This window comes from Salminus brasiliensis, chromosome 3, assembly GCF_030463535.1.
Source record: "Salminus brasiliensis chromosome 3, fSalBra1.hap2, whole genome shotgun sequence".
Classification (NCBI taxonomy): Eukaryota; Metazoa; Chordata; class Actinopteri; order Characiformes; family Bryconidae; genus Salminus; species Salminus brasiliensis.
In genome coordinates this window covers 5,317,183-5,341,338 of record NC_132880.1, presented here as the reverse complement: position 1 = coordinate 5,341,338, position 24,156 = coordinate 5,317,183, and the positions used below count along the sequence as shown (strand labels likewise).

The 24,156-nt window shown below is 42.4% G+C and overlaps 3 protein-coding genes across 6 annotated transcripts in view; all 3 read right to left on the bottom strand.

The window, feature by feature from the left end:
* Positions 1-1,753: 1,753 nt before the first annotated feature.
* LOC140551040 (EEIG family member 2-like) lies at positions 1,754-6,327 on the bottom strand. The gene is made up of 7 exons (XM_072674409.1): positions 6,140-6,327; positions 5,982-6,063; positions 4,413-4,529; positions 4,280-4,326; positions 2,888-2,970; positions 2,582-2,794; positions 1,754-1,833 (listed from the first exon to the last, which is right to left on the bottom strand). The coding sequence occupies exons 1-7, from the start codon at positions 6,325-6,327 to the stop codon at positions 1,754-1,756; spliced, it is 810 nt and encodes a 269-aa protein (XP_072530510.1).
* A 1,370-nt stretch (positions 6,328-7,697) lies between these two features.
* pet100 (PET100 cytochrome c oxidase chaperone) lies at positions 7,698-10,412 on the bottom strand. Its single transcript, XM_072675274.1, has 4 exons — positions 10,330-10,412; positions 9,597-9,683; positions 9,055-9,087; positions 7,698-8,362 (listed from the first exon to the last, which is right to left on the bottom strand). The coding sequence occupies exons 1-4, from the start codon at positions 10,354-10,356 to the stop codon at positions 8,261-8,263; spliced, it is 249 nt and encodes an 82-aa protein (XP_072531375.1). The 5' UTR covers positions 10,357-10,412; the 3' UTR covers positions 7,698-8,260.
* Positions 10,413-14,384: 3,972 nt separating this feature from the next.
* brd4 (bromodomain containing 4) overlaps positions 14,385-24,156 on the bottom strand; it is a 35,885-nt gene continuing 26,113 nt past the window's right edge. For 2 of the 4 annotated variants that reach the window (XM_072675270.1, XM_072675272.1), the window contains 15 exons: positions 23,672-24,006; positions 22,517-22,888; positions 22,271-22,399; positions 21,957-22,181; positions 21,564-21,784; positions 21,072-21,448; positions 20,118-20,228; positions 19,614-20,015; positions 17,597-18,400; positions 17,322-17,428; positions 17,055-17,214; positions 16,753-16,889; positions 16,128-16,333; positions 15,726-15,984; positions 14,385-15,572 (listed from right to left, as the gene is read on the bottom strand). In XM_072675270.1, coding sequence (XP_072531371.1) covers positions 15,504-15,572; positions 15,726-15,984; positions 16,128-16,333; positions 16,753-16,889; positions 17,055-17,214; positions 17,322-17,428; positions 17,597-18,400; positions 19,614-20,015; positions 20,118-20,228; positions 21,072-21,448; positions 21,564-21,784; positions 21,957-22,181; positions 22,271-22,399; positions 22,517-22,888; positions 23,672-24,006 — 3,914 coding nt within the window. In that variant the 3' untranslated portion in view covers positions 14,385-15,503. Of the gene's footprint in view, positions 15,573-15,725; positions 15,985-16,127; positions 16,334-16,752; positions 16,890-17,054; positions 17,215-17,321; positions 17,429-17,596; positions 18,401-19,134; positions 19,218-19,613; positions 20,016-20,117; positions 20,229-21,071; positions 21,449-21,563; positions 21,785-21,956; positions 22,182-22,270; positions 22,400-22,516; positions 22,889-23,671; positions 24,007-24,156 lie in introns of those variants that run through there. The other 2 variants (XM_072675271.1, XM_072675273.1) reach the window with 2 other exon arrangements.

The following is a 24,156-nucleotide window of genomic DNA, read 5'->3' as shown; positions in this document are numbered from 1 at the left end:
CGAAATATAAAATCACCATAATTATTCGCTTAAATTAAACGAGACACATTGTTTTGCCTTGTTATAGGTATATAATATAATAATAAAAAAATCTAAATAATATAATAAATCATTTTAAGATACATATCCACATATCGGTTTAATACCCCCCTATGTTTTTTTGTTTTTAAATAAATATCCATATACATTTCCATTACATAACACAGCATCTCAAGTGTAGGTAGCCCCCCATCCCCTATCATTCAGGGTGAGTCTGATATCAGGTGTAAAAGGCCTGGCAGCTAGTGTTCTCCTCCAAGCGTGTTCAGCAGTGGCAAGCTGTTTTCAGCCCAAAATGCCACCAGCAGGATGTTTCTAGCTAGTTTTTATTAGTAAAACTCAATCTATAACTCAAGATGTCTAGTAAAAATTCTAATTTCATGTGAAAATTAAAGGTTTGCTTATGAAATCAGGTCTACAAATCTATAAAGCCAGTCGGATTAGTCATATTGTCAGATCATATTGTTTGCAGTGTAAAATTCACTAGTCATATGTAACAACAGATTTAACAGGTCAATTAAATAATATTCAATTATTTTTTTTATTATTAAGTAAATTAATAATTCCAGATCCAGCTCCACTGTAATTCTGATTAGTAAAATCTCTAGTCTTAGATATTAATAATAGTAACTGGTAATATTTAGTCAAAACCAATTATAAATATCTAAACTATATTGTAGAGATCTCCTAAATGCACATTACTACTAAAAGTGCACGTTTTTGTCCCTGCACTACTTTCAGCAAAAATTGTCCCCCGCATTGAGTGAGCACACACACACCCATAGTGGTGGGCAGCCAACTCCAGCACCCGGGGAGCAGAAAGAGGAAAGGGCCTTGCTCAAGGGCCCAATAGTGGCAGCTTGCTGAGCCCAGGTATCGAACCCACAACCCTGTCATCAATAGCCCGGAGCACTAACCGCTGAGTCATCACTGCCTCAAAACGAAATCAGATTGAAATCCTGAATTAGTATTTGTACTATATAATGAATTTTTTTAAATATGTGAATTACAGTCGGGATTACAGCGTAATATCTGGAATTAATGAATTAATTAATAAATGTAATTAATGTTTTCATTGTTATTTTTTACTTTGCATATAACCCAGTATAACCATGTACATGACTTTTTTTTTTTTTTTTTGAGATTTGAAATGCACTTCTTGAATGTCTTAGTCATGATGATGTTTGCAAAGCAAGAGGAAGAAACAGGAGGAGCCAAGAGTATAAAAACTTATTACCCTTCCTCCTCTTATATCCTCGTCTTATTGGAAACAGCTATGAACATAGCTAAAATTTATATAATACAATTCGATTCATTCATTCACTGTTGTGTGAGTGAGATACAAGGACCTGGCAAGTTGAATATGAGTCCATGGAAGAGCAATGAGCAGGTTAAATTTAATAAAGGCTTTATTATGAAACATCAGCCCATCAATTCATTTATTACATAACCAGGATTTTATCTCCAGATCTCAGATGTTCTAATCTCCATGCCAGGAGACACAAAAAACACAAGAGCCAGAACACAACAGTGACTTGCAAACATTCACAGCGAATGTGTTTATTTCATTATGATCACATGATCCACGGCATCATCACAGTGATCACTGTCAGGGGAAAAGGAGTCAGACAGTGAAATGTACCTGTGCAGAATTTCTGTTATCTGAACTTAGTGGTGATTGCTAGAAAATTCACATGGCACTTATTAGAGCTTCTTAAGCATACCTGCTTTCTTTATGAGCCACTCCGAGGGTGGTAGTGCCATCTCTTCTGACGTAGAGAGCAAGCCCTGCATCTGCAGTAATCGGAAAATAAATGGCAAGATCAATTTTACTAGGAAAACTAAGGAAATAAGAATAAAAAAATATATAATATAATAATATTAATATAATAATATAATGAATAATAATAATAATAATGTAATATAATAATCCTAATGAATGTGTTACTTTAAGTTGCACCTATTGCTGACACAGATATGCAAATGAACATCACACACACACACAGCTTGACCAGTCAGCCAACAGAATAGGACTCTCTCGAGCAGATGAACATATGAGGAGTATAAAGCCCCTCAGCACTGAGCTGTGGAGCAGCTGTGTTCTTGGAAATGATGGATGGTGCTCAATCAAATTCTTGGGGAGTTGGGGAGACATCCTGACCTCGCTAACACTCTTGCCTCTGAATGCAATCAAATCCTCACAGCAATATTTACTCCAAAATCTAGTAAAAAGCCTTCTTCCCTGGACAGTTATACATCCGAGACAGTTACTCTTAATGCCCTTGATTTCAATGTCTGAGCAGGCGTCCCAATACTTTTGTGTATATATGTGTATATATATGTGTGAGTGTGTGTGTGTGTGTGTGTGTGTGTGTGAATAATGTTTTCCCGTCTTAAAACCTCATCATTCTTTTTTTTAATTCCTTATTATATTAAATTGATTATCACAAAAAAACAAGTGGCTCTCGACTGCTAATGCAGCATCTGTTCACATCACACATACAGCAGTAGCTCTGTAAACAGCTCCGTGATTAGTCAGTACCTTCAGGTGTATGAGAGAGATCAGTGGCAGAGCCAAAGCCCTCTAAGCATAGACTGTCCACCACATCCTGGGCGGCCACTCTGGTGTGGCTCACTCTGGTCAGGTGCTCGGCGACCTGGGCCCTCTCCTGGGCCTCAGGACTTGGCCCACATGGAGCATCCAGACGCCTGTCTTCGATTTCTAGCCACCTTTCCAGACTGTCCACCGAAACACCTGCAGGATGATATTAAGTTGATCAATAGAAGCCAATTTAAGGGATGACAGTCAGATGTATTCGGTATCAACATACACTGTGGTCAAAATTACCTGATATGTTTGTCCGCAGAGTGGCCTCAGAGCTCTCCTCTGACTGTAGTCCCAAAACAGATGGTGGCGATTGCTGAAGGGGCCTGAGAAATTGATCCGATATGAATAAAATATGTGAGAAAGAAATAGATCCAAGACTGTAAAACAATGTTTTTCCCATTCTAGAGGCGGCAACTTCTCTTACTGACTGACTGACTGATGGACCGAACCGCCTCTTGCTTCCCTAAAAGAGACTTTTTCTCATACTGAAGGTCTGAGGACTACATTTTGCTACAAAGATAACAAGTAAATATGCTGCTAAAAGGAGATGTAATCTTAGGTAAGCTCCTTGTTTGACATACTGAGGCAATATTCTGTGTGTCAGAGTCTTTAGCGATAGCATGTCGACTTAACAATAGCTGTGCGCCAGCATCACCACCATGGTGTTGGCCCACAGGCCACCGACTTCACCCAACAGCACAATTGTAGCATTAGCATTGCTACTGTGGCTACCGTGGGCCTCACAAGGCATTGCTATCACGCCGGTGGTAGCATAGCTGCTGCATTGACCAGCATTGATACTGCTGCAATAGCACCGCTACTGTGCTGGCCTTGCCCAGCATCGCTATTGCAGCGCTTGCATTACTGGCATTTGCATTGCTGTTGTACGTGGCGTTAGTCACAAGCCGTGTTTATGAGGTCTTGGGCCCTCAAAACTTTATGTGGTCTACATCAGGCAAGGCTTAAAAATGTCATTGAGGATTCTATGCAGCCATTGGCGGTCCGGCAAAACTAGGCTTGCCTGGGTTTTCTTGTTTTTTGGTGACCTAGATGCTGTAGATGGAGTTTGGGGGTTGGGATTTACATTTATATTTAATCTTAGACTCTACTAAATACAACAGTCAGTATGGAGACCACAATACTCTACTGCACTACACTTCGTCCAAGTACTCTTAGATAAGATGGGTCTTCAGTCTGCGTTTGAAGACAGCAAGCGACTCAGCTTTTTGGACACCCAGGGGGAAGCTTGTTCCACCAGAATAAAGCCTGGACGCTTGTCTTCCTGGATTTTGAGGGATGGTGGATCGAGCCGAGCCGTACCTGAAGCTCGAAGGGATCTTGGTACCGAGCGGCTTTTGATCAACTATTGCCATCAAGTACGGAGGGGCTGGTCTATTCTTGGCTTTGTAGGAGAGAACGCAACCGAGGATTTACATGGCTGAACTTGGAGGACTGGGCGGTAGGGGTCAGTAGGAGATGCACCCCCACAGGCAAGAGCTCCAGACAGTTCACAGTTTTGTACTGGGAGCTGGGATAGAGCAAATGTAGGCCGTCTGTGGACATTGGGAACTCCTTTGGGAACCACTTCTTTAAATATCATTTTAAGCACTGTATGCCTGAACCTGCCCTTACACTCGAAAACAGGGGTCTCCTTGCGACAAGTGCATTCGTATCCCAATCTGTGGAGCAAAACATTAAAATAACCATTACAATTGCAATATCATTTCAACATTTCTTAAAATAATACTGAACGCAGTTGCTTGACCTTGAGAATGGAGTTGTCCAGTTTGGTATTTTTCCTGTAGCCTTCCAGGAGGCAGTGGCGTGTGACGTATCCAGAGCCAGCAAAGCCAGACAAGTTCAAATCAACATAACCCACCTGCTAGAAAACAGCAGTGTCAGGACACTGGTCACAAAATCCACCGGACACAGAAAAAAACTGTAAGATGTTTCCCCATCACCTTCTTGTATGATTTTCCTCCTTTCAGATCCTGCGTGAAATAGAAGCGCAGCCTATTACAATCAGACAAGACAAGCAAGACAACCATGTTCATCATTAGCGTCGGACAGAGATGGAATTTAGCCTCTGTCTTTAACCCTTTGGACCTGACCTTTATATTAGTAAGAATTACATGGTAGATACCTGTAACCTTTACTAATAAACATGCATAATATAGAAAGGAGAGAGTGGATGTCCATCTAAATCAATGGTAAACGATGACTAGTCAAAAATACATGAAGGATATGTTGTGCTGCAATTATGAGTAGTGAGAATGGCTTTGTTAATATGTAGATCTGATATTATTCGGCTTGTATCACTGGTGTGATTTTAGGCTAAACGGCTTGCCATATGTTAGGGCTATGGCTTGTTCACATTCACTGTTTCTAGAATTTGTTTGACGCAATTAAAAAGGGAATTTAACAGCAATAGTGGAGGTTAAATTGATGTCTGAAAGACCAAGAAAGCCTTTAGAAAGAACTGCTGGTAGGATTCCTAGAAAGAAAAATGAACACCCCTGTTTGACTGCAGAAGACTCTGGAGTGGGGGTGCACTGTTCTACTGTGCAGTGATGCCTACACAAACATGACCTTTCTGGAACAGGCATTAGGTATTCAGCATTAGGGGTTTTCAAAGAAGTCCACAGTCATATTTGACTGCAATGAACAGAGAAAAAAGGGATGCAGAATGAAAAGAACACCTCGCCAACTGTTAAGCACAGGGTGGGTCGATCATGTTTTGGGCTTGTGTTGCAGCCAGTGGCTCAGGGAACGAATTTACTGGTGAAGGAAAGAAATACCAGCAAATTCTGGAAGCAAACAAACATCACAGCATCTTTAAAAAAGCTGACGACGAAAAGAGGATCCTAAGCACACCTTGACAGCCACAATGGACTACCACAAAAGGCACAGGTTGAAGGTGTTGCCATGGCTCACAGTCCCCTAACCTAAACATCATTGAAAATCTCTGGATTTTTTTGTTGCTGTTTTAAAAATGTAAACGATGGAAATATTAAATAAAGTAATCTCAAAATATTACAGAATATTGTTTCTGCTTTAACTTTATGGGAAATCAGGCCATCTTTTACTATTACCCCTTCACAGTAACAGTTGGCTGAGGTTGCCAAGCAACATAACAGTGTAACGTTTATTTTTGGTTTGTTTGTTTTTAATAACGTCAGACACGTTTTTATGGGATTGAGGTTGTATGTGCATCGAGGATGGAGCTCAGCTGGATCTAGTGTATGGGAAACTAGCCATCGCATTAGTACATGTGTTTGACAGGCTCTGTACTGACCCTTCGGACAGAGAGTCTACACAAGCAGTTCTCCAGTACCCCAGTGGACCTGTTCACCACTGCCCGGCACTCAAATTCCAACACTTTTCCCCAGTGCACGGAGTTCAGGATGACCTCTCGCCTGTAAAGCACACAGGTGTGTCAGTGGAGACTTCAGAGATGGAGGAATCCCTGAAGGCCAATCTTTCACCTCTCACCTTTCAGACTCTTGTGTGAAGCTGCCGTCCAGAAGTCGAACTTTGCAGTAAATCCACCCGGTCAGGCAGGGCACGTTGGCTAGCTCCTCTAGAAGCAAGGAGACAGAGAAGCTGTGCGTGTGGTGAGGCCATGTTCTCAGAGGTGTACAAGCTCGCAGAAGAGCAGAAAAGCGCTTCCCTGCCTCCATCCCCTGCTCGTAATAAAACCAGCTACCAGCTACCAGAACCCTGAAACAGACCGTTTGTGTAAGAGGTTGTGTAACGCTGCTCTTGTAAGAGGCCGATTGATCAGGTAACAACACTGACCACCATCACAGAGCGCTTAATGTCATCACAGAGTGCCAAGGACGACATATGACATCACAGGTGACCTCACTACTACTCCATAATGAAGTGAAGGAACTTGGCTGCCAATCTGGTTCCATGTATCAACGTCTGATCCATCATTTGTTATACTGAGGCCTCAATATACACAACATGTCCAAATGTTTGTGGACACCCCTTCTGATGAATGCATTCAGCTACTTTAAGTCGCACCAATTGCTGACACAGCTTGTCTAGTCCTTGTAGAGAAGTACTGCCAATAGAATAGGACTCTCTCCTATAAACATGAACCTGTTGACACCATGCCTAATGCCAGGCGTGGCATAGAGAGGCATAAAGCGTTGAGTAGTGGAACTGTGATCTCTGGAATGATTGTTGGTGCTCCATTCAATTCTTTTGGGAGGAGATGGGGAGTTGGGGATGAGGTGAGGTGATGATCAGCCAACACCCTGACCTCACTAACACTCGTCACTGAGTTCAGCCTTTAAATCCTCACAGCAAAGCTCCTCCAAAATCTAGTAGAAATCCTTCTTCTCTGGACAGTAGAGACAGTTACTCCAATAAATATTGAATAGCCTTGATTTCAAAAGAAGTGTCCCAATACTTTTGTCCATATATTGTATTATCTTGTGCCCACAATGTATTGTCTTAATATTCTGGATTCTTATAAAGCCAGTAACAGACCCTAGCAGTTGGAGGTAGGCTTAACCAGTCAACCAGCCAAGCACTGACAGAGGGAACTGATTACCCCAGTAAAAAGGTTGTAATGTAGTGGGTGATTAGACTAGGAGTAAAGGGATAGAGGTGCGTAACCCAGAGTCTAAGGTGCAGGACTTTCTCATCTTTTCCAGACGTGTTTCACTTTGAGACAATATTAGTGGCTGTGCTTCCCAGAAGGTCCCAGAAGCAAACCTACACCTTTCTGGGACATCAGCACACGTCAAGCCTTAAACCGTGCAGTAGGTTTAATCACCTTTAGGTCAACAAGAGTTACAGTCCTGGAGGAACCTCATCTTCATACCATTGAGGCCACATGGATGAGCAGGAACTTCAGTGATGAAGCTAAATATGCACATTTAATAATAACAGCAAAAAATTATTTTATTTATTGGATATTTTTGAGTTGAAAAGCAACAGCATGAAAATTCCATACATTTTTGAGAGCAGTGTATTTCTTCTCTACCAGACTTCTATACTGAAGCGTGTGCAGTAGAATTAAAACGTCAGCCTTGGATAACGGACAAAATCAAAGTTTAATCAAGATTATGAACATATTAACATTAATATATGAAAATCAATGCACCCATTTCGATTGAAAAAATAAATATATAACATTATCCAGACACAACACAAGCCAGTGTTCTTCGTGTATACTCAAGGTTATGCTTTACAAAGAATGAAAAAATTATTAATTTGCAGCACATTTTTAATATCTCCAAAAATGCCGCTTCACAGGAGAGGGGGAAAACCTTCTTAACTTTCAATGGATGTCAATGTAAAAAGATTTTATTCTGGGTAATTTTGGAGCATTTCTATTGGTTAATTCATCATCAGACAATGAACAACGGTAAGATTTAAATTATGTCAAAAAGTGAAAAACAGCAAAGACGGAGATAATATACTCACACACACACACACACATTTTATATATATATATATATATATATATATATATATATATATATATATATATATATATATATATATATATAATCACTCAACTAAAATACCAAACTAGCTCATCATGGTCTCTTAATAAACCATTAGCTTAGCTCTGCCCTCGTGTTTCAAAAGTAGTCACTCATCCAACGTTTTTGCTGATTCCATTCCCAGCTGTTTCAGCATCTTCTGCTCCTTTCGATTTCTCATGCGCTCCTTAAATTCCTCAAGCTCTTTTCTCTGTTTTGACAGAAAAAAGATCAACAGTCCGGTTTGTTGCAGTGATGGACCGATTCTGTGATGACAAACTATTATGAAATCAGTCAGGCTGGGCTTCGATTTCAGGCATTTAGAAATTGAGACTTGAATCCAAAGTTTCAGACTTGAAACCCCTCACACACACACACACACACACACACACACACACACACACACACACACACCACTGAACACTTACAAATAAAGGTTCTTTAAATTTTCTTTAGTTAACTCAAAGAACCATCGGACGTTTAAATGGCCTGTTAAAGGGTTCTTTGCATTGGTGGAAAACATTGTGTAAATGTTTCTTTATAGAACCTTTAAAACGTGGTTAGATAATTTACCTAGCATTAGCTCTCCAAATAACTTTGCTAAGATCAAACAGGTCATATAATTAAACTGATCAACACAGATCAGTCATGTCATTAACACCACCTCCCTAATACTGAGTAGGTTCCCTTTGTGCCGCCACAACAGATCTGGCTATTCGAGGCATGGACTCCACAAAACGAGACCTCTGAAGGTGTCCTGTGGTGTCTGGCACCAAGATGTTAGCAGCAGATCCTTTACAAGAAGTCTTGTAAGTTGTGGAGTGGGGCCTCTATGAATTGCATCAATCTCAAATCCAAAATACCTGTAATTGAACAGGCCGAGAAAGCAGATAAAACACTTACCTGCATTTTCTCATCCGGTGGAAAGATCTCCCTCTGAGAAAAGAAATCAGATATGAATATACTGTACATGTATATGCTGTGACATACGACATACATGCATGGCACCATTACTTATTGTTGTGCTCTGTGTGTGTGTGTGTGTGTGTGTGTGTGTGTGTGTGTGTGTGCACATGCGTGAGTGTACAGACTGCTTTCAGCGTTCAAGCACATCACACACCCCATAAAAACTGACCCACACCCCTAGCAGAACACACTCTATACGCTGAAATGAACTTATACATCTAAACGCAGACACTTCCAGTCCTGATCTCCTATTACAGCACCTCCAACACACCTGCCCCTCAGGTGTGCTTTACTGTGCAGGGTTTAAGATTAGGCCTGGTCTAGGACCAAACTGTACTGACCTGTAATGACACCACTGACACACAACCGAAGGTCCTATTGGAGTATGACCCTTAATCTGGGCCCAGCCCAAATGATTCTACAGGTCCTATTTAACCTGGTGTAGGGACTGGGTTTAACCAGCTACCCCAGCTACTGACCTTTCTCTTCACAATGTACTCTTCAAAGTACTCGGCTTGGTTGGATATCCAGAACATCGTCACAGGGAAGGACAGATACACCATCATCTGTAAAAGAACTGATTAAAGTGAAACCCAGAACACACAGATCTTGACTGACTGACTGACTGGCTGGCTGACTGACTGGCGGGCTGACTGGCTGACTGACTGACTGACTGGCTGACTGGCTGACTGACTGGCTGACTGACTGGCTGACTGACTGGCTGGCTGGCTGGCTGGCTGGCTGGCTGACTGGCTGGCTGACTGACTGGCTGGCTGACTGACTGACTGACTGGCTGGCTGGCTGGCTGGCTGGCTGGCTGACTGGCTGGCTGGCTGGCTGGCTGGCTGGCTGGCTGACTGGCTGACTGGCTGACTGACTGGCTGGCTGGCTGACTGACTGACTGACTGGCTGACTGGCTGACTGACTGGCTGGCTGGCTGGCTGGCTGGCTGACTGGCTGACTGACTGACTGACTGGCTGACTGGCTGACTGACTGGCTGGCTGGCTGGCTGGCTGGCTGGCTGACTGACTGCTGCTGCTGCTGCTGCTGCTGAATGCACTGCGAGCAGAGGCAGGTTAGCTAGCTACCTAGCAGAGCACAGTAAACCTAAGCTGCACTGGTAATATTTTTCGTGATATGTTTGATACTGTCTCCAGCGTTAAATGTACGAAGTTCAGCACACCGTTAAAAGAAAAGCGAAATATCTCTCACCCGAAATATCTCTATTTTAACCCCCATGTCTCCTCAACTCTCCCACCAGCTCGACATGCTGAAGTTCCGGTTGCAGCGATGCACCAAACACAAGTGAAAAGTTCAGCGTCCACACGTTTATAAACACTGAACATTTATTTTAAAAAGAAATTTGATATTTAAGCATATATAATGACTCAAATAAAATAGACTAAATTTTTTTTAAAAATTACTTAATGTATAAAACTACTGTGGTAACTTTTATTTTGGTGGCTGGTATTTTGCTTCCTACAGAGCCCCTAAAAAATCAAGGTAGCTATATACAAACAATAAAAAACAAATAAATAATAGAGACACGATAATGAATTTAATTAATCATTGAACACATCTTTGAAAGTCGTGTTTTCTCAATTTAACTAGCGTCCCCTCTAAACGTAGCTATGTAGTTATTAATTTTTTTTAATTATGTTTTGTCACATAATTTTTCCTTCTTTAATTCATGCTAACTAAATACATTAATTAAAAAATATATTTTGTCAATGAAAAGATCAAGGATCTATGGTCTTGGATCACATATCACTATTCATCCAAATTTATTCCATGTTACTTTAATATTCCCTTTAACAAAATACCGTTTTTTACCAACTTTTATTTTGAAATTTGCCGTCCGGTACGAGCGTAATGTCCCCACAACTGTTGGGAAACTTTAACGTTAGAAAAGATCTAATGTCTATTTCTAAATAACTATTAATATTATTATTATTTAGAAATATACACTACAAAACAAGACAAATGAGAAATGACGAAAAATGAATTTTTAATTCATTTATTTATATAGCTAACATTCCTATTGTATTTGATTAATATTAGGGCCAATGCTGGTTTTAAATCCTATGTAAATCACAGGTTCTGCTTATTATGGGCATCAACAGCTGTATTAATATATAGTTAGATAGAATTTATTATGTAATAAATTCTAGTTATTATATGCAGGTAATTCAAAACGTAGTGTTTAGACAAAGTTAGCTCTAAAGGACATCCGATTTGTCCAGTCAGCTTAACTCAACTCTACCCCCTCGCCCAATAATAAAAAAAAAACATCTCACGTTATAAATCATATTAAATTATTATTTTTTTTTAAATAATGTTGATTTTTTTGTGGGGATAAAATGACTACTGGTGTACACTACTGTATTTGTATTCAGGGATTTGTCTTTTTGGCACCAAAACCAAAATACTTGCCCCTCAACAGTCACATAACCCTGCAGAGAGACGCACAGGTTGGCTTCAGTCAGTGTGAAACCTTTTGTGGACCTTTGGTACCAAGACGCCTCTTTCCTGTCTGCCGCTGCGGTGTGGTGTGCAGTCCTGCGAGCGGCCAGCAGGGGACTCTATAGAGGCCCTCTGTAAAGGAGCCTGAGAAAGCGTGGCCCAGGGAGAGACGTTCAGGGCTGTGGGATTGTTATTTTGGCACATTCCATCCCCTGAAGCTAGATTTCCTCTTCTGATCAACAGTTACTCCATAAAGAGCTGCTTAAATGTTCGCTTGCCCAGTATTTCACCTTTTTTTTGCAGCTTGATAAGAAGAAAAGCTGCACAAGCAGCAGAATATATTATATATATAGTAATATTTCACTCCAATCTCAGCTGCACTGAATGCATCATCAAGATCACATTGGATCACTGACTTCTGGTAAAATTGCACTTTTTATTACCACAATAAATGGACAAAAGTATTGGGACACCTGCTCATTCATTATTTGTTCCACAATCAAGGGTATTGAGAAAGAAAGAAAAAAAAAGCATTGCTGTGAGGATACGACTGCATTCGGCCACAAGAGTGTGCAGTCAGGATTATTATGATGATGCTGATGCTGATGACTACTCCACCTCATTCCCACATCAGCAATTAGGCATGGTATCAATAGGTTGGTGTTTATCTGCTCCAAAGAGTCCAGTGCCTCGGGGACTAGACAAGCTGTATGTGCAAATTTGCATGGGTGTTAGCAACGCATTTATTAGAAGTGATGCACACACAGGGGTGAGGGATTGTAAGGTCAGTTGCACCCCCTTCAATAGTTTCAACCCCACACTTATTCCCGAGTAGAGGGTTGAGGGCCTTGCTCAAGGGACAGCTTAGCAGACATGGCCATTGATCAAAACCACAACCCTCCACCACCCAGCGCTTTAACCACCGGACCACACAGTCATAACGTCCAACTTGTGGAGGAATCAAAGAACCAAGTTGATATATTTAATACTTTTCTTTTAATAAAAGAACGCAACTTCATCCACTCCATCCATCTAAACGAACTGCAAAGAGGAGGAATGTAAAACAGGCAAGCAGTGACAGCGCCATATCCAATCTCACCCCCCCCCCAAAGAAATACCAAACAAAAAAAAAACAAAAAAACACAAATACTAAAAGATCAATGACCACAAAAGTGATTAACAAGAAGGAAATGGACAGAAGACACATTTTTTGTTTCCTTTTAATTTTCTATAAAAGAGATGAGTTTATATCATGATCATAACAGATTGAATCACTGACCTCGATAGCTCACTCACATACCAAACAGTAATCGAGGACAATGTTTAACACAAACCAAAACAAAAAAAAAGAAAAAAAAAGGGAAAAAAGAGGAAAAAAGAAAAAAGGAGAATAATAATAAAATAAAATACCTGAATAAAGCAAACTCTCTGCTGAGCTGCAGGTCAGCACATTCTCTGGAGAATTCGTATCTATGGCACATAACGTCCAACTGTTACCAAGAAGAAGGAAGAGAAAAAAAAAAAAAAAAAAAAAAGAAAAAGAAAAAAAAAAGAGAAAAGAAAAATACATTTAAAGGCTTGAAGGAATGAAGTGTTTCTTCGTTCACCTTTGACAAACCGAATTAATGAAAAAAATTATATATATTTATATATGTGGACTTCATTGAGGGAGGGGGAGGAAAAACAAAAAAACAAACAAAAAAAAATAAGTGTTAGCAAAGCAACTCATTCTTGTGAATCATTTCTGTGGAAGCTCCCAGGAGGAGCATACGCACACATACGCACACTTCCCCCGTGCCACATACCGAAGACCATACCGACACGTACGTACATACACACATCCGACTATCCATACACACAGAGTAATAATGAGTATGTGGCTGCTCTGACTTCTGAAATGTCTTCTTAAAACAGATTCAAGAAAATAAAGAAAAAAAAACAAAAACAAACAAACTTAACTGCCCGGTGTAGAGTTAAGAAGTCCAGCTAAAACTAGATTTAAACCTGAATATTGTAAATGGGTAGAATATAAAATGTTGACTTTCCTTTTTTTGTCGTTTTTTTTTGTTTTTTTATTTTATTTTTTGCTTTTTACACAAGCTCTTCCCTAAACCTCCCTCCCAAAACTTTCGGACCCTCCCTTGCCCTCCCTAGAACGTAATATATGCCAACTAGAATCGCAATACAATACAGGCACTGGAGAAAACACCATAGGAGAAAACTCAGAGGACCCCCCGCGAAAGGTCTCGAACTGTGCCCATGCCCACCCGTCCCGCCCACCCTCCCCTTTGTCGACTCGAATAACATAATTAGAACTCACATCCACTATAATTGAACAAGAACAATGATATAAAATCAGAACTGTGATTTTTTTTTTCTGTTTCAAATCTTAATGTAATCGTTATATCTAGAACAGCGTACAGTCCCCTCTGATTGGTTGTAAAAATGATCTGCAAAGGAAAAAACCAAAAAAAAAAAAAAAAAACCAAAAGACAGGAGCCATGCATTAATTAAAAAAAAAAAAAAAAAAAAAAAAAAAAAAAGTGAGAGGTGCGTTCTGGCTCCATATGCTCTCCACGTCGTTCCCGATGAGCAGAGTCAGCCGGCTGCTCGCTCGGCCGGTGCTTACGTTATTACTAGGATGCAGTAGCGTGAACCAGTTATGGACAACATGTCTCGTGACTTGTTTCTATAATGTATAACGTACAGAAAGTAGTAGTTACTGTATGCTTTCAAATCATTATACTTAAACTGAAGGATACTGAGAACAAGTGAACGACCCCCACCCACCCCACCCAGTCCCCTCTTCATCCCGCTCGTACAATAGTTGCATCAACAATTCGGCGTCAACCTTAAATGAAATGGATGAAGGGTGTTTTTGTGTGTGTGTGTGATTATAAAGTGTATACCTTAAACGATTCTGTGTTCAATGAACAATTGTTGGAATAATGCATATATTAGGTTTATCTACTACAAGGCTACCTAAACTTTCATGTCGGTTTTGGGGAGAACAAGAAAATATATTTATATATTAAGAAAAAGACACGTTAAATGAAGATTTTCAGGCCTAGGACTTCAACACAAAAAGGTAATGGTTGTTTGGCATAGACATCAGAGGGGGTTAAGTGTTGGTAAGAGGGTTAAAAAAAAAATGGAAAAAAAAAAGAACAGTAATCATGAAAATAACCTTTTTACAGTAGATCCTACATGATGAAAAAATGAAAACAGAAAAAAAAAAGAAATGTGATAACACTTCTTTGCACGTGTTTTTCGCAGTTTTGTTCATACTCCCGGTCAGTGAATAATCATGTACTGTGATGTTTTGAGTGTACAGGTCAGAGGCATATGGCAAGCTGTACCTCCTCTCCTGAGATTACACAACTTGAGCCGATCTTGAGCTGGGTCACGAAAGATCCTATCCTGTGGCTTGCTTGCATGTGTTTTTAAAAAGAAAAGAAAAAGAAAATAGTGGAAAATACAGAAAAGAAAAGCAATACCCCTCAAGACATCTGGCAGTTGATGAACGCCGTACTACGGGTAATCAGTACATTATTTAAACTGTTGTCGCTTAGATATTCCTCCACTGAAAGTCCATCCATTCGCTTGCTCCCAATGATTCAAACTAGTGCCCCATGAGAACGTCCCCTCCGTTCCTGCTACCGTTACAGGTTTTTAAATCCAGGAGGAATGCCAGAGAGGCAATCATGTCCCAGCTTGAGGGTCCCTCTTTTCTGCTAAGGCAAGAAGGAGAGCTACAGGCGTCCCTGTTGAGGCCATAGCTTGCCCAGTGCCGGCTCTGCCTCTTCAGTGTTTCTCATGGTCAGTTGGGGTCTTTTTTTTCCCTTAGCGCTTCACCAGTCCATTTTCTCTATGCAGAGGAACCAATCACGTTTTGCAGTCTCTCGCTTGCCTCCTCATGCATTTCAAAACAAGTTCTCCTCGAAAATAGCCATCAAATCACTTTGGAAATTCATGTCAATGGTAGCTGCCATCTGTTAAAAGAAAAAGGAGAAAAAGAAAGTGTTACATAAATGTAGACAAATAGGTTTTCAGGCCATAAACAAAAAGATAGACAGGTGTGTTGGTCTTAAGCTGTGGTGATGTGATCAAGTGTGATCTAAGGAAGCAAGTAGGCTAGAACTCACCGCCTCTCTCCTCCGCCTCTCCTGCTCCCTGCGACGCGCCATCTCTCTCTGCTGGTCGAGTGCGCTCTGGCTGGAGGCTGGGGACTGGGCGGGGGCCTGCGAGGGTGGTGGCGCTGACGGGGGCTGGGCCTGTGGATTTGGGGCTTGCGTTGGGGCCTGGTGCTGCTGCTGCTGAGGGGCCTGGTGCTGCTCCGAGCGTCTTCGCGGCTCCTCGTGGGGCCGTCGCACTGGCTCCATTGTGTCTTCCTCATCACGACCCCTTGGGAGAGCAAAAGAACCATGTTCATTAGCTCTGTCTACACGCAGATTCTGTTATACTTTCCAGCAATTCAATGCATGAATTTGAAATCTCAAATGCCAGAAAACAGAGTCATCAAAATCAGCTTCTTGTTTGCTTCTCACCGCTGTTTCTCCTGCTCTCTGCGCTGGCGGTCCTTTTCTGCCTGCTCCGCCTGGGCTTTCAGTGCTTTCTCCCTTTCCTCTTTCTCCCGCGCTGCCCGGCGGAACTGCTCAAAGCTGTCACTGCTTGACTTTACTGCGGATGAGGGCGTGGAGGTGGACTTCTGTGCCAGGCTAGCCCATGAGCCCATGTTCTTCAGTTTCACATCCTGATGAAGAAAGACCGTTCACATTACATAATGCAGCTCATAAAACACCATATTATAATTTCTGCAAAAAACTTCAAAAGACCTTCAGGAAGAACTGGAAGAGTGGTGGTGCCCTGTTCTACTGTGTAGAAACACCTGCACAAATACTAAGAAAATCTTTCCTGCACCCTCACCACAAACTTCAGCATCTGAAGTCTTCAAAGTTTTTAAAGGAAAAAATAAAGAAGCCTTTGCATTTTTGGCAATCAGGTTCTATCTTACATGCTTAGCTATTCACAGTAACAAGCGCCCAAACTTTTGCATGCCACTGTTATTTCTAAATAAATAAATATTTTAAAAGTTGTGTTTGGAAAATTAAGAATTGCTGAATAAGCAAAAACAAAATGTAGAAAACTGACAAGAAATTCCCTTCCACCCACCTGTACCTTTTTAGGAGCCACAGGGGTCTTGGGCTCCTGTTTGAATTTGTCCTTGTCTTGCATGGAAGGCGGTGGGCCGCTCTGGTCTGAGGAGCGGATGACGGGGCGTGAACTCTCCAGTGGCTTCATGTCTGACCCTGAGACATGGAGACATAGTTTAGACCACAACATACACTTCGCTGCGCTTGTATAAAATCACTGGTGATTATTTCATGTCATGGGAACAGAACATGTCATGGGAGAGCACTCTAATGAGAGTCTCTCATTAGCAGCTGGCACTTGCTGTAAGATAGGGTACTCACTCTGCTGGCTGTGAGGTGGCAAGTGGGGCTTGCTCTCAGGCTGTTTGTGTGGTTCCTGACGCATGGCCGGGCTGAAGGACTCGCTGCGCATCACAGGCGACGGAGGCTGCTTCTCCTCCTTCACTCCCCCAAGAACCGAAGGTCCCCGCTGAGGCGGTTCCTGCACAATGATCCAGCGAAATCACTTAATAATAGAGAAGCAGCAGAGAACAAACTCCACTACAGGAGAATGTTGAGAGCAAAGCATTTAAACAAACCACCACTCACTTTTTTGGGCTGTAGGTTATGAGGTGGCGACGGGTGGACAACAGGAGTAAACTGGGCGATTTGAGGGGAATGCATCATAAGAGGAGAGGGGTTCTCTCGCAGGTGACCTGTCGGAGCAGAGGGAAGAGCCATTAAAATAAAAATCAGTTTAATTGGATTACACTGTTAATGCACTAGATTTCTCCCGGGTCCAAAATGGATTCTATGCACTATTGCTGCAAAGTATTGAGCCACTTTGATAGCATGATATTTCCTGCAAATGAATTAGCTCTTACCCGCGCTGTATGGATCAGGTTTGTGTTGACGTGGAGAGGGATGCTGCTGCTGTTGCTGCTGCTGAATGATCTGCTGCTGTGCTTTATTGGGGGTCATGGACACCTTATGTTGCACAGGCTGTGTCTGCGGGGTCTGCACAGGGCCTTGCGAGTAAGCATGCTGCTGCTGCTGCTGGGTCTGTGTGGCATGCTGCATGTGCCTAGGCTGGTGCTGGGGCATCTGAGGTGAAGGTTGATGTGACTGCGCAGGCGGAGGCTGAGTCTGGACAGGCAGCTGGGGTGGCGCAAGTGACGTCTGCGGGCCCAGCTGTGACTGAACCTGCACCGTCTGCAGGAGGGAAGCTTGGCTGGGCTGCTGTTGCTGGCGGCCCTGCAGGGCCTGCATGACCGCACCCTGCTGCTGACGGCCCTGCTGCAGGTGCTGAAGGTAAAGCTGCACCTGGTTGAGAGGCATGGAGGGCACAGGCTCCTCGTCATCCTCCAGCAACATCTGTGGCGGCTGTGAGGACAGCAGGCCCTGAGGGGTGAGCGTAGGAGGGGACAGGGGCCTCTGGCGAATGGGCTGCGGTGGGTGAAGGAGATGGGGAGGCAGGTGGTGCTGTGACTGCGGGGCCTGCTGCGACTGAAGCTGCAGTGGCGGTTGGGGCGGATGTTGCTGCTGCTGCTGCTGCTGCTGTTGTTGCTGCTGCTGCTGTTGTTGCGAAGGCGGCTGGGGTGTCGTTGTCGGCTGTGGAGGTTTGGGAGGTAGCGGCGCAGCCCTGTTACTGGGTCGTGAAGGCTGCTGAGGCATAGCATTGTGCAGTGCTGCAGGGTCAGGGGGAGGACAGAGAAAGAGGTGGAATGAATATGTGGAGAAGAAATTCATGGAGTACCACTGCACATTAACATTTCCTGACTCAATAAATCAGAACAACAAGCCTGTAAAGTTTATTATTCTACAGTGAATTCTAAGCTACACTCAAGCAAACCGCATGGTTTGTGGTTTGTCATGGGTCTCGACCTAAGCAAAATCACTAGGCCGACTATTCAAGATAGATTTGAATACGTCAACAGTTGGATCTCTCCACTGACTCTCAGAGCTTTTGCATCAGCTTTTGGCTTTTTCAGTGAGAAGTGTGTAGTAGAGTGATGTTTGCTTTTTGGCACCAAAGCACGACTGGTGAGAGTCACACTGTTGCAGGGAGGATGTCCCTAATGCTAATTTCTTATCAGAAACAGACATCAATAAATGGAAAGAAAGAATAGGGCGTCAAAAATGAATAGTATAAAAAGTTACACTGTGCTGGTGTGTTTTAAAACAGCTTTGTTCAATCCAGTGTCAGACTTTACAACACATGTGGGAAGACCCCTTGCAGGAACATGATTAAAATTCAAAGTGAAACCTATTATCATGAATTTACTTCAGGTCTTTTGTTTAAGAGGACGCGTATGAGCTTGGCCAGAGTATGTTTATAAACACTACATAATTTAATTAGAGAAATCAAGCTAACAGCTATTCATAATAATGTTTAATTTAAAAATATTTGGGGGTGGGCAACAAAAGAAATAGCACAGGAGTCAAGGGAGCTTCAAAGGTTAAGTCTCTTTATCCAGTATAAATCCCCATATGGCCGCTGTATCCCTTTGAAGGTGTGTTTGCAAGGAAAACAAAATGATCAGTTTGATGATCTTTCACAATTAAAACAAGCACAGAAATTCACCACTTTTACTTTACAGCAGTTCGCTTAACCAAATCTTGAAGTGTGAAAATGGACAATTGTCAATGTCATGGAAAGGCCATGAATGAGGTTTGCTGGATGAGCATTCTGGTCCTTTGCTAATGCAGGTCAGTTCAAAAGCATGATAAGTTCAGACTGTCAGATACAGGTAATAGAACAGCAGTCAGATTTGAGTCACTTGTACCTGTAGTCAGTACCTAGACTACTGTTTATAAAACTAATCAGTTTATAAAACCAAAAATAACTTGTTTATATATAAGCTATATAGTTAACCAAAGAACCTGGAAGTCTCAGCTTACCTGGGGATGGGAGGATGGGGTGCTGGTTTAGAAACGGGTGTGTCTCAGGTGAGCCAGGGCCACCTGCCGGATGAGCATTGAGGTGGGGTGGGGCGGGAGAGGACGAGTCATTGGCATGGTGGGACAGGTGCATGAGGGGCTGCCCAAAGTGGGGCAGAGAGTCAAATGTGTTTTCCAGCAACTGGGAGGACTCCAGCGCCGTGACAGGGGGAGCCATGTACGTAGCCGGGGAAGGCTGCTGCTGCTGCTGCTGCTGCTTAAGCTGGGCTGTCGGCTGAAGCACTGGAGCCTGGGGCTGGAGGGGCACCTGGGGCTGGGGCATGACTGGAGGCATCGCCTGATGGTGGGGTTTCTTTCCCTCCTTCGTAGAGTGACCCCTCTTCTTCGGTTTGGAAGCCATTCCTGAATTAGTAGAACAAAACATGCAGATCCATTAAGCAAATGCTTAAGACTTGGAGCAAGAAAATGACTTCAGAGAAAAGAAGGCCACATAAGGCATGATACCTGACTCAGAGTCTTCACTGTCTGATGTGCTAGACTCACTACTGCTGCCCGAATCTGAGGATGAGCCTTTTGTCTTAGCAGCAGTCATAGCCTCCATGGTCTTCTCTGCAACTGGACACGGGAGAAAATAATATAATTAATAAATACATTACCATTATCTCTGAAACTTGGGTAATTGATTTCAGATTTGTAGTTATTTTTGATTTACTGAATATATAAAAATTACAATTCAATGCATTTCAATATTCTAATACCTTTAGGACCTCAACTACAGGTGAGCTCTTAGAATATGCTATTATTACAACATGCATATTCTGGACATACTGGATACTTGAACACAGACCATCTACACATTTCATATGGGTCATTTTTAAACTAATGTAAGTGCAGCACAATTTGAATAAAAATTATTGCCATTTTAGGCTTTTGACAACAGGTTTTAAGATGTCAACAACTAGTAACAACTAATTCTAACAACTAAATCTAGTAACAACGGAATCTGCTAAAATCGGCTAAAGTCTTGTCTGGGGAATCTGGTCATTGTTTTCTGAAACTTTTTTTTTTAGGTACTGTGACTATATCCTCGGTATGCTTAGAAAAGCATATACTTTATATTTGTATTTTAATTCTGTATTTAAGCAGTATCTTGGAAATTATTTAGGAATTTTAGGTCCCCAATCCAATGCCATCTGTATCGAACAATTAAAATATGCCTGGATGACCCATCCTCAACTTTAATACTTCCAATATTAAAAATATATAGATTTTTACACATTATGAACCAGTTTATCCATGGGAGCCCTGAAAATCTAAACACACAGCAACAATAATTACTGATGTGATCTTTAGTTGTCATGTTCAGATGTTTTGTCTATATTTCTACAATACAAAGTGCTTCTAACCACACCCCAGAACAGTGCGAGAATTGACAGCAGAGTCAAAAACACTCCTCACCCGGAGGCTTTTTCTTCTTGCGGAGGCAAGACGAGACGTATCTTTCCAGTTCCCGAAGTGTGGAAGGTTTCAGCGTCTCAAAGTCAATCTCAATCTCATCTGGGTTGGAGTTTTTGAGCGAAGGCTCACGGGACTGAATAATGTGGACCACACGCCCTAGCTTATCCCCAGGCAACTTGTTGATGTCCAGACTCAACTGCCTTTTCTCCTCGTAGGACATGGGCTTGCTCTTTTCCGTTGGCGCGAGGCCTGCTGGTCCTGGGCCTCCTCCCATAGGAAGATCATCCACAGAGTCCAGGCCTGGGACAGGCTGCAGAGTGGGGGGCACAGTGCCCTGCGGTGGCATGGAGCGGTTGTTCTTTAAGCCCTCCTTCTTACTGCAGGACAAAAGCAGGTAAAGAAAGCTTATCTACCAATTGTCAAAGACCACACATGGGTTTCTCACAAAAATGGGGTATAATAATTAGTGTGAGTAACAACATCTAACTATACCTGGGTTTCTTGGTCTTCTTGGGCAGAGGGTCTTTGTTGTTCTTGCTTTTCTTCTGCGGCTGGAGAGCAGGAGGAGGCTCAAGGATTTCGTCTAGCCCAGGCATGGCTCCTTTCTTTTTGTGCTTATCCTTCTTCTTCTCCTTCTTTTCCTTCTCCTTCTTCTTTGGTTTGCTGGCCTGGGGCTGGGAAAGGGCTGCCAGCTGCTCATGGACTGCCTTAAGCTGCAACACAGCAAAAGAACATGAATTTTTTACTTTGTCCAAAATGACCCCATATTTCACACATTACAATATATTATTTAAAAAACTATATTCTAAAATGTAGCAGAATCTGCACCTTCAGACTGGTCTATGCTTTTCTGGACCCCTACACAGAAGGCTGTGGTTCTTTTACCTGTTCTTTCAGCTCAGCCAGCCTCTGAGCCCTTTCTTCTTCTGAATCATCTGTGGAGGATTCCGACTCCGAGGAGGAGTCACTGGAGCTGTCAGAGGACGATGGGGCAGCTATGGGCGGCTGGGTCTTCACAGGTACAGTGGGGTGAGGCACAGGGGCTGGAGCTGGGGTGAAGGCCTCCTCTGGCTCATCCGGCATTTTAGCAAATCGCATCTCAAACACATCCTGGACAAGGAGAGAGGGTTCTCAGTGACTTGAAATAAGAATGTCTGTTATTTGTGGGTGTTGGCATGCATGGGAGCACAGCTATATACCTGCAGCTTGCGTGCCATGGCCACCACCTCATGGTCTGGGGGGTTGTACTTGTAGCAGTTGGAGAACATTAACCGCACATCTGCAGCAAACTCTTGCGCATCTCTGTACTGTCTGTTGTCCAGCTTCTCCTACAACAAAACAGAACAAACCACACTGTGAATGGCATGTCAACTACAGTATGCAAAAGCATATGCAAGCTTTAAGCCCTGAAAGATCTAAACTGCTGTGTAAGACAGCATTCGCACCTTGATAGTGGTGAGATCCATGGGGTGTTTGATAATGTCATGGTAGTCATGCAGGCCCAAAGCCTCCACATCAACTGGTTTGTAGAATGGCCATGCGTATGCTGCATGCTTCTTCGCAAACATCTCCTTCACAATGCCCAAACAGTAGCGCAGTTGTTCTTGCTGTTTAGGGCTGTGGGCTCCGCCAGGAACTACGTAGTTAACATGGTGCTGGGAGTCTGGCGCCTCTTTCTTAGGAAGTTTAGGTGGCCGGGCACTCTCTCGCCGCGGCAGAGTCTTCCCTGACTTCGATTCGGCGGGAGAGGATTCACTCAGCTGGTCGTTGGCCGTGGGCGTCGTGGTGTCTGCTTTCCTCTTCTGGCTTTTTCTCTGCTATTAAGGGGAAAGAAGATATGGATGGGGGAAAAAAGATAGAGGTTAAAGAGGTGGAAAATATGGCAATTTATAATGATGACTCAATTATAACAGGCTTGCCTTGGGTATATTATAGATTTAGTCAGTACTTCTAGAACACTGACCACATGCCCTCATATAAAAGACAGATTTAGATCGACCATAGAGAGTAATAGTAGACCAGTAGAACATTATTATCATATGTTATAAATGTATTTTGACAATTGTTGGATCTTTCTTCCCGTTTCTTTTTAAATAGAGGTAACAGCAAGGAATACTTTTTTGTTGTTTTACTATTTTGTTGGTGCATCTTGTCAATTCCAACTTGTTCACATACCTCAGACAAGACAAAACTACTGAGATATTGTGAAACTGTATGTGATAGTGTGATATTGTTAAATGCTGTATTTGCACTGTTGTATATGCAGTATTCTTGCTAAATATACAATCTAGGCCAATAAAACATCAATAAACAACTAAGTCTGAGATAAAAGTACATATTACTTTTATATATTCATCATATTTAAGCCCCTGTCTACTGGTTTTAAATCTCAAAACAAGTACCAATATATGTTGACATTAACACAGTTTAAAAATACTTAAATTTAGAACGGCAAGGGCATTTCAGATTGCAGAATGACTGGCATTGGCCATTTTCTGTATGTTTTAACAAAGTGGTGACATTACATGATTGTGTTCATGTGTTCAATGGATCTGACTGCTTAAACGCTTTAATATATATAATTTTTTTTAATGACTTACTTTAGGCATAACGCTGGGAAGAACTGGAGCAGTATTCTGTTGAATGGGCATGGGTGGCAGCGCAGTCTGAGTTTGGGGAAGAGGCGTCATGATTGGGCCTTGAGGATTGCAGTCAGAAGGTGGGAGCGAAAAGGGGGCGCCTAGTGGTGGTGCATGGGAAGGAATCGTAGGTGGCACTCGAGGGGGTAGAGCCGGCATGGCCGATTGCAGGGGTAGAGAGGGAGGGCCCTGGACTGGTGCTCTAGTCTGAGGCCCTGGTCCGAGACTAGAAAGGCCGCGCGTTTGAGGAGTCGTGGACGGAGAATCCATGCCAGGGCCAGGTTTCAAGTTTAGTCCTAGAGTGAGCAAGCGAAAGAGAGAAAGCGCGCGAGAGACCACATATCATTACTTGTGGTAAATTGTATTTATTTTTTTGTGTACAAACTACAAAACACATAAAACAGTTACAAGGAACATGTATTTATATTCCAAAACCCCACTGACTG

What these genes read in the sequence shown, in the direction of transcription:
- pet100 (XM_072675274.1), bottom strand. Translation starts at nt 10,356, where the DNA reads ATGGGGGTTAAAATAGAGATATTTCGG. An exon ending in AGTACATTGTGAAGAGAAAG is followed by an intron (nt 9,088 to 9,596) that starts GTCAGTAGCTGG and finishes TTCTTTTCTCAG; the next exon opens with AGGGAGATCTTTCCACCGGA. An exon ending in CACCGGATGAGAAAATGCAG is followed by an intron (nt 8,363 to 9,054) that starts GTAAGTGTTTTA and finishes CTGTCAAAACAG; the next exon opens with AGAAAAGAGCTTGAGGAATT.
- LOC140551040 (XM_072674409.1), bottom strand. Translation starts at nt 6,327, where the DNA reads ATGGAGGCAGGGAAGCGCTTTTCTGCTCTTCTGCGAGCTTGTACACCT. An exon ending in TCTGCGGACAAACATATCAG is followed by an intron (nt 2,795 to 2,887) that starts GTAATTTTGACC and finishes ATCATCCTGCAG; the next exon opens with GTGTTTCGGTGGACAGTCTG. An exon ending in TCTCTCTCATACACCTGAAG is followed by an intron (nt 1,834 to 2,581) that starts GTACTGACTAAT and finishes CGATTACTGCAG; the next exon opens with ATGCAGGGCTTGCTCTCTAC.